The 11767-nt window shown below is 37.5% G+C and overlaps 1 protein-coding gene across 2 annotated transcripts; it reads left to right on the top strand.

Annotated features, from left to right (window-relative positions):
• Positions 1-317: 317 nt before the first annotated feature.
• On the top strand, positions 318-11209 carry LOC100888723. Of its 2 annotated transcripts, none has more exons than XM_003728240.3 (11): positions 318-480; positions 2011-2355; positions 5425-5763; positions 6198-6482; positions 6784-7071; positions 7438-7719; positions 8203-8223; positions 8560-8820; positions 9215-9319; positions 9967-10091; positions 10448-11209. In XM_003728240.3, the coding sequence occupies exons 1-11, from the start codon at positions 360-362 to the stop codon at positions 10874-10876; spliced, it is 2601 nt and encodes an 866-aa protein (XP_003728288.2). In that variant the 5' UTR covers positions 318-359; the 3' UTR covers positions 10877-11209. The 2 variants fall into 2 exon arrangements, with proteins under 2 accessions (XP_003728288.2, XP_030850283.1); XM_030994423.1 differs by having other exon boundaries at positions 10445-11209.
• The last annotated feature ends 558 nt before the right edge of the window (positions 11210-11767 follow it).

The following is an 11767-nucleotide window of genomic DNA, read 5'->3' as shown; positions in this document are numbered from 1 at the left end:
TTTTTTCCTCGAGATCTCACATCCATAACCAGTCGTACATGTAATAATATAATAATAATATTTAATTTGTATATAGCGCTTAATACAAATGTCTCTAAGCGCTTTACAAATATACTATTACCCCGGTCATTGGATTCAGTGCTTGCCCGCACACAATGTGTGTGTGTGTTTGCGCGAGAAATTCCGGTGCTTGGTTGCTATCACCACCCCCCCCCCCCCTCCCCCAACCACCCACCCATCACACACACACACACACTCACACTCCTCGGAACGGGTCTACGATACTGAAATCAATCATTGCAGGATTGACACTTGAATACACTCAACCTAATTCGTCGTACTTATGTTCAGCACTGTAAATGAGGAAGTCGCAATCCATAATTATGATATATCATCATATCATGCACTCGAAAGGGTGGAAGATGTTCATGACAATGGATTGTCTACTTGGTGTGGTGACGTGTTTATTAATAATAACAGGTCAGTGTCAACATTTAATCTGTTTATCTTTGTATTGTTTTGAAATTAACGAAACTATTGGGCCAAAGTAATGAATACAAAGAAACGCACTGTTGTTTTATTTCAACGATGTCCATGCAAGTTCATGTTAAAACTGAAACATTCGGTCTTTATGATGAGCATACAATGCGCCATTGAGGTGCGTACCTCTCGTATGTAATCTGTTTAGTTCGTCGGAAAAATTGGTTTATATTGTCTTAATTTAAAGTCGGTGCCGTGAAAGTGTTAATAATGGTAAACTGTATTCTATAACTGTTCATTTATTTTTTAATTTTATTTTAAATGGAACAGAGATGTTCAATGTTTGGCTAGGCGGTGTGGCGTGCGCCTGTATTCCAGCTAACAGTGGAAGTTAATAAATAATCATATCTGATTGATACACGTCTGTAAAGACCCAATCCACACACAATGTCACCTCAGCAGTACACAATTGACTGCCCTGTCCTGTTGCCCGTTTCATAAAACTTGTTCTCTATAACAACAGCTAAATTTCAATGACAAATTAGCTCTCAGCCAATTAGATGCCATGATTTCAGTAGCTTGTAACAGTAGCTTGTAACTTGTTATTGAAATCAAGTTTTATGAAACAGGGCCCAGAACTCTCCTTACAGAATCACTTGATCATACTGGTGATCAGTTCTAAAAAACAACTTCCTGTTGATATCGAAGGAGATATTGTTTGCATCTGCGCAATCATGACAATACCACCAACGAAATTATCTTGTGTTGGTCGATGTTACGGTAGGCCTATTAAATCAATTCAATTTAATTCAAGATTTATTTCAATATCCAAACATACAGTGACATACGATATAAATGGTCGACAGCTAAAGGGCTGTAAGAACCCTCACAAATGTTTATATTATGTTTTCTTGGAATTTCAATCGGAAAAAGAAAAATATCCATTAAAGGTACTATGTCCCATTTGCAGGCCAAAAAAATGAAAAAGTTAAATTCCAACTGCATTTGAAAGATAATACTAATTTAGAACTTCCCTAAAAAAGGTGGGGCTTGAAAATGTCTTCAAGTGGGAAAATAATGACTATTAGTTGTCAAATTGACTTTAGGGCTATAGAGCCCAAAAGTAATAGTCTTGATTTTCAGACAATTGTACCGAATGGTCATATGTTTTATGCTGCGCAAAGATTCAATCAGTTTAATCTTGGCCATCACAAGAAGTGGGTTATTGATGTAGACAAATGCTCATGTACCCTTTACAACTCTTTTCATGTATGTTATTACCAAAGAAGAAAAAAGTCAGTCAGTCACTCAATAGTGTCTGACAGTGAAGTCTAGCAAGTAAACAGGTTTCCTTGCATAATTTGAATATGAGGACACTGCTAACGTTTAAATTTCACAGATAGGACATACATGACATATTCATAATTCCTGCAAACTTCTACAGCATTTGAGGTTGGCTGCAAAAGGGACATAGTACCTTTAATAAATGACAATTCTGACACTTGAAATATTTTCTGAATATCTTTACAGGATCTGTTGCTTTGGTTGTGACGAGTGGAGGACCTGTTACCACCTTCGTCGGCGGGCAATCCGAGATGACATGCTCCTTCTCTCCTACCAACTCACAAGGGTCATCATTTGCTTGGTCTTTTGACGGTCAAAATGGACACAGCAGTCAGATCGGCACCTGTGACATCACACAATGTACGCCGGCAAATCCAGCTCGGCACCAATTGGTCAAATCGGCTGATAATGACATGGGTAGGATGAAACTCATCGTGTTTGATACGGTTTCATCGGATGTTGGGAATTACACCTGTTTGGTCTCGACCAGTGAGGATGCTCAATCGGCCCTGGTGAAACTCAACGTTACTGGTAAGAGCCCGATAAAATCATTATGCAGGCGTCGTCGTGACGTAGTGTGAATCTGCGCTATTAGAAGCTTTTAGATTTGCACGTAGACATAGTGGACTGCTACGTGTGAACTCCTTTTAAGGCATTGTGACGTCCTTATAAGGCACTGCCAGTGCCTTAAAAGGACGTCACATAGCAGTCCATTATGTCGACGTGCAAATCTAACAGTATATTAAGCGGGTTCTGGTACGATTGGGGTTGTTATTGTTTTGTTTTGTTTTGTTTTTATGGCGTTCATTCAGTACTGAATACATACGATTTATCTTCAATTATATAAGATAATTCCGTTATCAATGAAAAAAACTGAAACTAACAAATTTTATTCACCAGTACTGCAATTTATTAAAAGTCTCTCGATGGTTTACAAATTCGTAGTTCTGTTTTATCCCGTTTAATCTGGTTAGACCATTCCGGTTGCATTTTTTTGTCAAAGAAGCGAAAACAAATTCCTGAGGCCTTTTTTCTTTACTTGTAGGCATACGTACCAGCTGGCCTCTTATTCAAAATTGTATTTGAAGCTACCTAGTAAAATGGCATATTGAGCCTTCTGTGAAAACTTGAAAAGTATTCTTTTCGATTCTTCCATTGTGGTTGTGTCTAAATCTGAGAAGAGAATTGCTCTTTCAACAATGAAATATAAAATGTTCTTCTGTTTCAGTGATGTTATAATAATCACAGTTTTCTGTTCCACAGAAACCTACGTTTGCCTTTTATTGGTTCAGTTAAAAAAAACACCCATTCTTAATCTTTGTAATATTTCTTCACTGTATCTGTTAACCTTGTTCGATATTCCATCTTTCTTCCCAAATTGTACGTACTGTTTTTTTTTACTCAGTTTTGATTTCAGTTCTTACACATCGCAATCATTGTTAACTTATATGTTTTTTCTTTAATGCTCTCTTTGCAACACAATCTACTACTTCATTTCCCATTAGTACTAGTCCACAGTGAGATGGGATCCATTCTAAATTTATGTTCATAAATTATCTCTATATTGAAGATGTGTTATATTTATCAGTATTTCTACCACAACATTTTCTTTTTTCTGAGACTCTATGGCAATCAATTGCACTTGGAGAATCTGAAAGAAGAATAATACCAACATAAATATTCAAGTTTTCAATCCAATCTAAGGCCATAATAATGGCCGCCTGCTGTGCCCTGTATGACGATGTGCCATTGTGTAATCTTTTCTGTTCATGCATTTTCATCGATGGAACGTCGCTTGGGATCTTTAGATCCGTCTGTGTATATATTTAATGGTGTTTTATACCTAGTCTTTATTACATATCGAGATTAGGCTTTTTTGATAGTGTGGGTTGTCATTCGCGCTGATATATTATGTAATACAGTTGATAAAGTGGGTGGTATGTAATGCCATGGTGGGCATGGTATTTTGTTATTTTCGTCAACCTTATCCGATTGCTCGACCATTTTCGCATGTAATATTCTAAGACCAAAGGGCTTATTTCCATTCCATTTTTAAAGATATTCATAATTTCAACAGTTGTTTGTATATTTTGGACTGGGTACTGGGGGCTGATTTCACCAAAAAATAGTATTTATTCGTCAACATTGTTCACCTTATGGCTAGAGGTTCTTCTCCTTTTTTTAAAGCAATGTTTGTTATGAAGTTACAATAGGGACACCAGTTATTGTTAAAGCTTGATGTTGTACCGAGTTAAACGTATTCTTCACTAAGTATGAAGCCGGATCAGATCTTTAGCAGCCATAGTTTAAAAAGTCATTTTCCCATGTTTCCAGTTATTTTCTACAAAACATTCAATTTCATTTTACATCTTTCTTTTTTTTCTTCTTTTTTTAAAAAAACTACATCCTGAACTTGTACTTCTGGACAGAAGGCAAGGGTATTCTTTCAAGTTTCAGTTCCATTTGTTTGTAATATTTTTTGTAAACAGAACTGAAACTACTTTTTCATGAGATATTGCAATTCCCCAGTAATTATACCATTTTTATTTTCACTTCCTTTTCCAATGGTATATCATGCATTATAATGTTGAATAAAATTTGACTGAGGGCACTTCCTTGTGGTAATCCACTTGAATAGGGATGTTTAAGTTAGTGTTTGCCTATTCCTCACTTGGAAGGTTCTTTTCTGTAATAATCTCTTAATAAATGTAAACATATTTCCTTTTACTCTTTCCTTTTACTAATATGTGTAATTTATATGATAAACCACAACCGAACATATGCCTTATTTATATCACAAAAACAAACTAGAGTATGTTCATGATTCCCTAAGCTTTGCTAAATACTATTTTGAAGTATTATAACAATTATTATATGTAGAGCTACTTCCTCCTCTGAATTCACACTGTATGCTTGGAAGAATACTTTTATATTCTGAATACCATCTATTCTTCTATAAACAATCTTTTTCAAAATCTTAAAAAAAGACTGGAGTTAATGTTAATTCATTGCATTGTCAATAACTATCGAGATTAATATGCTTAATCTTATGGAGGCACAGCCGTTCTTCCCCCTCTCTTCCCCAGAGGAAAAAAGCGCTTGTCTGCATTTGTTCGCACTAATACCGGGCTTGAGATACAGGTGATATTTCCGAAATCATTGCATTGAAGAAATACAAATGTCCCCCCCCCCCGCCCATCCGTTAAGAAAATCATGAAATATTTCCCTAACCTGTCTCCTTCTATTTTTCTTTTTTTGTGAGTGTGTGTGCGAGCGGGGGTTAAATAGAATAAAAACTTTGCGTTTCCCAAAATGATCAAAGAGTCTTTCTTTTCTTTCCAATTTTGGCAATAATGAAGGCGTGAGATCATTATACATGTACAATACAAACAACCACGAAAATACAATAAAGAAAAGAAACATGGATGATGTCAGCTAGTTTCTTAACATGCATGTTTCTAATATGAAAACCGATTCTACCTCATAAAATTATGATATTTAATAGAACAAAACATCGACATGACTAAAATTTTGTTTGTGCTAGCTAAGAATTCAGCTTATTCCTTTTTTAGACCTCTTGTCATTTTCCTCTTGTTGCAGAATGTTCTGTCCACCACCCTACCATAGATTGCCCCGGCGAAGTAAGTATCAGTTCTTTCATGGATCTCTCATGTTCGTACCTCACACCTGACCAGTCTCCTAGTAAGCTCACACGGATCGCCAATATATATCTTACAGACTCTTTGGAAACTCCCTTTGCAAGCGTGCCGAACTTTGACATTTATGTGAACGTCAGCAGGCAGAGTATTCCAAATGTCACCGAGGTAGCAACCGGACTGCGACTGACGTCGATTTGCTGTAGGAGTGAGTCCTCTCTGACATGCAGGGCACCTGATGGACAAAACTTATGTTCTGACGTCTGCATTACCAATGTGCTGTGTAAGTTTAGCAGAGAAAACATGTTTGCCTTCCAATGCCGTATATCATAATGGTACATTAAAGACTAGTGCACAGTCTTGTTCTAAGTGAACCGTAACCATGCTTGGTTTGTCCATACGTAGGCTAAATGAGATGAGGCTTGAATGTAGGTAGGTTTATCGACTATTCCAACGTCAAACAGTTTGACACTGTCTCTGTGACTTTATCTCATTGTGAAAATATCAAGCTTATTCTAGATAGCCTCGACTCCAAGGGGGAACAACGTTGGATGTAGCATGTAAGTGTAATTATTGAAGAGACTATTCGATTCAATTTCAAAACAGAACGTGGTAGTGGGGTAGACTGAACATGATGAAGCAATGAATATCTTGTAAATCAACATTTCCACCAACATTTCAGCCTTTTCAAACATCCCTTTAACATCAAATCTGCAGATCCACCTTCTGACATCGTCTTGACACAATCCCCACCGGAACCTTGGCAGGAAGGCTCGCAGGATGCCTCCATCCTCTGCCAGTCGAATGGTTTTCCATCACCAACCGTCGCCTGGCGGAGAGTTCTCTCGGGCGGCTTACCTGGAGAAGTCCTGGCGAACGGTACAGGGATGTCCAGATTGTCCTTCCCGGAGATTCAGCGTCATCTTGCTGGAGTGTACCGATGTGAAGCCGATAATCACATGGAGTCGAAAGAGATAAAAACGAAAAACATCTCGGTACAATGTGAGCTCCTTTTCTACGTCCGTGTGTAGTTCTTGTAGGAATGATGTAATCAGTAATCATAATATGACATATTCACAAGTTACAGTAACCTTGGACCTAATTTACAATCTATAACCTTCTAAGAACCTCCGAAATTAATAATTGATAATGTTTTACATGGGACATAACCTTTTATTTGATGATGATGATTTTGATGACTCAACAGCATTTGTATTGCGCCATATATCTGTTTGAAAAAACATTCAAGAGGTAGATATTAATCATTTGGAGTACTGGAATACTTTTTAATTAAAAAATGCAGATCCCCCACACATTGATCGCCGGGTGTCCGTCGTTCATTCCGATGAAGGGACCGTAGCCGTCCTATCGTGTATCGTCGACTCCAATCCTTCAACGACATCAATGATCACGTGGTCCACTCCTAACCAATCACCGATCGCTACCAATGTGACACGACACTCTGAGACAGAACTGGAAAGCAGATTGGTGTTTACAGAGAAGGTCCACAGGGGTGTCTATGGAAACTATACTTGTACCGCCATCAATGCACTAGGGAGAGATTCGTTTGTAATTCAGCTGACTGGATACTGTAAGATATTGCACATCTATGATTTTGGATCTTCTTAAGAATGGAATTCTAATTGTAATGCCATGACATTTTTCAAAAAACTTCAAGGATTGTCCTTCAGTTTATTTACTAAATTTGTCCCAAACCCTATTACTGTATGTTAATGATAGGCCACTTGCTAAATCTAAGAAGCAACAATTTGAATGATTTAGTGCACTTTGGCATTTCTTATCAATGATCATTCCACGAAGAAGAGACCATTGTCATTGGCAAATTTACAACAATATTGACTGAGACAAACCACCGTTCTTTACAAGAGAATGAAGTGTGGAATATATTTCAGAAGCTACATGATAACAAAATTTCGTTCAAATTCTATCACAAAAGGTTATCCTGATCCTCCGTACAACTTGCGAGTTGTCAGCTTCTCGGATACGTCTCTCACTCTCTCCTGGAGTCCGGGCCAAGATGGCGGCTTGCCGGTGACGTTCGTCGTTTCTTATTGTGTCAACGTCACTCAGACGGAAAGGTGTCGCAAAGAGCAGGGTGTAACGGATCAGCAGTTCACGCTCGATGGCCTTAACAACTATACTATTTACAGAATTACCTTCCTCGCAGAAAATGACATCGGGAGCAGTGGAAATGTTGACATCTTTGCATCTACTGCTCGTAAGTCGCTAGAGGGTGGACCTGTTACATTATTAACTAAATTGTGATTTAAGCCATAGGCAATATGACGATATACCAAACAGTGCCTGAAACACAATTGGAGACAGAGAATATAATATTGTCAGGCCCTGAAATGTTGGACGACGAGAAATTGGTCAAGATATAAAACTGCTATGTAAATACTTCAATGATTTATGTAAAACATACTCGAGCATTGACCACGTAATTAGTTGTTACTCTAAAATCCGGTAGTTCAAGAAGTTTTGTCATGTTAGCCCCAGTCAGCCAACGTCGCTTTCCATTGAATAAATCACCTACATTGCTGAGACATTAGTACCAACATGTAATTGCTAAAAACCGTTTGAAAGATCAGGGCACCACTAAATTGTGGCTAGTATAAGTAAAACAGTCGTGTAAGCGTATAGACTTTGGTAAAACAAAGGCATTTATGGAGGTTTCGTTCTGTTTTTATTTTTCTTGCAGCGGGGACTGTGGATGATATTGGTAAGTCTGTGATCTTATTTATTTTTAATAAAACCAGTTTTCAAATTATACTAAGTGCCAGGCGTCATTTCCTAATGCCGCGTTAGGGGGAAGCACAAAGCATTTTCCTTATATGGCATTGCTGTTATGATGCCAAAGTGAGAATTGTAATGTAAATAGAAACCTAGATATCCTTCCTGTTTCAATCGAAGTGTAGAATAAAATGCCAATGACAGTATTGCGATCAATTATTACAAGAATTTCCTCGAGTGGAAGATTGTAAATACTGAGTTAATCTTGCTTGAAATATGGTAAATCTTTCATTGCATCTATTTACACATTCCCTTTCTTTATCAGGTATAAGTGCAACATATGAGATGAAATCGGGAAGACTCGACATTTCTTCGACTGAAAGTGATACAAGCGACCTTTGCATCCATGCTGAGTATCATGTCGGAGGGTTGCGTAATAGGAATGAGACGTGTTTACTTCCGGGTCAGACGGTGTACATCCGGAATGGCGCCAGAGAGCATCAGCTTTGGCTGGTTGTATGTGGGCGTGGCGTGTGCAGCGCTTCATCTCGTGTGGAGTACCTGGATAACACCGATGAAAGATGGAGTATGTATTCTAACCTGTCAGACAATCAATCAAAGATGAGATTTGTTGAAATTTGGACAACCCTTTGAGACAAACCTAGCTAGACATGCCCTTAAAATGACGCGTACACCCATCCACCCATACCCACACCACACATAAACATACACACAATAATATGTGCGTCTAATATAACAAAAGATGTAGTGATGGTAAACCGTAATTTGTACGAGAGAACATGAGACTATTTCAAACTCGAATATTTACATTGATCTCATACTAGTAAAAATGCATTTCTCTTTTGTCCTGCTATAGCCATTAAGAAAGTTGGAAAATACATATCTCGCAATCAATTTACAAGAATTGCTTTTCTTCATCATTTTCGAAATGATTTTATTTTCTATATGATTTGTTCTAGGTCTGCTTTTCATCTTGGTTGTTACACTGGGCGGTTGTCTGGGAGTCGTTGTGTTAGTCCTTCTCTTCTTCGGCTTGTATCGCTTAATATCCCAAGAAAGACGATGTAAGAACAACTTTCACTATTTATTATCAAACATGATTTGCTTAAAGCTATAGACCAGTTCTGGTCATGCAATTGCATTGTAAAAGAAACGTTGTGGAATCGATCAGAAAAGGTTGATCATCTAGCATATAAGTATTGGTGTGTACTGCAAGGGTCTGGAATCACCAAAATGATAAGAAATTTGGTCCAGTCTTGGTAAAGTTACAAGCACTGTACACAGAAAGATGAATATGGGACTACCCTATATCTATCCAGTCCGGATAGATATAATAATTTACCAAATATATCAATTAGTAGGCGGTTTCCCGGCAACACTTAAATCGTCACGTATTAGTCGAAACATATTCTTTCACATGATTGGTAATAAGAGCTTCCATTTCATTTTTTGAGAGAAGAGCGTTTCCAAAACTGGTCTTTACCTTTCAATCTGTAAGCGGTTCTTTCTGATAAAGGCCATCTTCCTTAAAATCAAAATTCATTTCCGGTTCTATATGAGGCTACTAAGAACTCATCGAAATGCTTTTCTAAATTGATTTCTAGCAGCTTTTTCCCACATTTTAGAGGAAAGTTTGGTCGCTCAATTTTCTACTTTCAAAATTGATGTAGAACAAATAACGATATATATTTTACTTTCTTTTAAATTTAAGCATGGAATTCTTTGGACTTAGACGGCATGTCGAGTATTCAACGTGCTCTCCCCATACCCCCTGCATGCGCCCTTGCGATAGGAATTGGGTCCTCTTCTCTCAGGAAGGATGATGACACGGAAACTGTAAGTAATCTTTCGGCAAGAGAAGTTATGATTTTGACAGGTTCTACATTTCTCTTTTAACTTTTCTGCAATGTATATACTTGAATAATGTAATTTTCCTGGTTCTAGCTTAGTTATTTAAATTTGAAATGAGTTTGATTGTATGCACCAAACAAAACAAAAATAGAAGGATGACAACAAAATTAAACAAATGTAACAAGCCATCTATACTGCAATCGTAGTCGAAAAATCAGTGAGTCGGAAAAATATCGTTAAGAAGGATGTAATTATGATAAATATGTGTTTTAACTAAAATATTAGAAAAGAATGTCACAATTCGTAATTCTGATTTGCCGTTATCTTCATGTTTTCAGCAGAACTATGATGCGATAGAGAACCTCAAGGGTAAGGAAATAAGTGATAACCAGCGTAACGCAAGCATAAATGCCTCGAAGAACACCACCACTCAATCAACAACCAAGTCCCCTCAAGACGATGTGTTTCCTCGTACACCAGACGGCTACATGAAGATGGATGCAGGCAAGACTGCCATTCCTCAAGACCAAGGCACTTACACCACTCAATTACATTCTGGACTTAACTCAGGAAAGGAACCAGAGGCATTTTCTTACGGAAACACCATCGACCAGAGTTTCGTGACAAGCATGAGTTGCAAGGGTGTTGACCTGCCTCGCATCGAGGTCAACGATGATACCTACACTGTCGCCGAACGCAACAAGGAAACCGTTTCTGACTACATGGTACCGACCAGTCCAGGGTGTGATGTTCAAGACACTGCAATGTGACATTGTAAACAAAAAAATCCAAGTCAACTGCTCCGGCCTCTTCCACACCCGGACGCTTCCATGTTTCGTAAGGTTTAAAAGACAGTAAACGCGATTTATATGAGCACCTCTAACCAGCTTTGCACAAAAATATTAGACATCACACTCTCATTTTGTGAGATAAAAAGTCACCGGTGTTGTGAAAGGCCAGGGCGCCTCGAATATCTTCACTCATAAATAATATTCTAGGACACATTCGATAGCTTTGCGGTATCTTATTCATTCATTTATTTATTTCGTTTTATTTCAACAGGGTAGCCCCATCAGTAGTTAAAATACTGTTATACTTGGGGACCCTGCATAACATAAAAATATATATAAAGACATACATATATATGAAAACATCATTACGTGGTATCTTTGTCAATTAGTTTGCTTAAAACATTATTCTGAATTCAATTTGTATATACTATTGGGTCCAAGTAATATATTTCAATATCTGGTTGATAAACAAGTGGAATGAACAAACATTTTGAACGTGCCCTTTAGATTTGGTTGGTACCCAGATAGTCAAAAGTGGTCTAAAAATGTATGACTGCTAAGTGTTTCTTGTATCAAGATTAATCTTCATGTAATTCATTTAGTGTAAGTTAATCGAACAAAAACCTTTGTCATAAATAAGGGTTCTCCAACCGTCTAACGTATCTACAGGGTTTGAAAAATCTAAATTTGGTACATGAATACAAGAAAAAGGCTTGACACAAAGATGTTCAATATATCAGAAAAATGCAAATACATTTTGGATACTTGATCGAAATACTGACGAAAGATGAGACGCGGGCATTACATCAAAGCATATTGCTATACAAATTAGGGGAAGTGTTTCTTTGTTTGTATTACAGTACTGTACTG

This window comes from Strongylocentrotus purpuratus, unplaced genomic scaffold (genome assembly GCF_000002235.5).
Source record: "Strongylocentrotus purpuratus isolate Spur 01 unplaced genomic scaffold, Spur_5.0 spur5_scaffold_21, whole genome shotgun sequence".
Lineage (NCBI taxonomy): Eukaryota > Metazoa > Echinodermata > Echinoidea > Camarodonta > Strongylocentrotidae > Strongylocentrotus > Strongylocentrotus purpuratus.
Note: the sequence above shows the minus strand (reverse complement) of the source record. Positions and strands in the feature narration are given on the sequence as shown.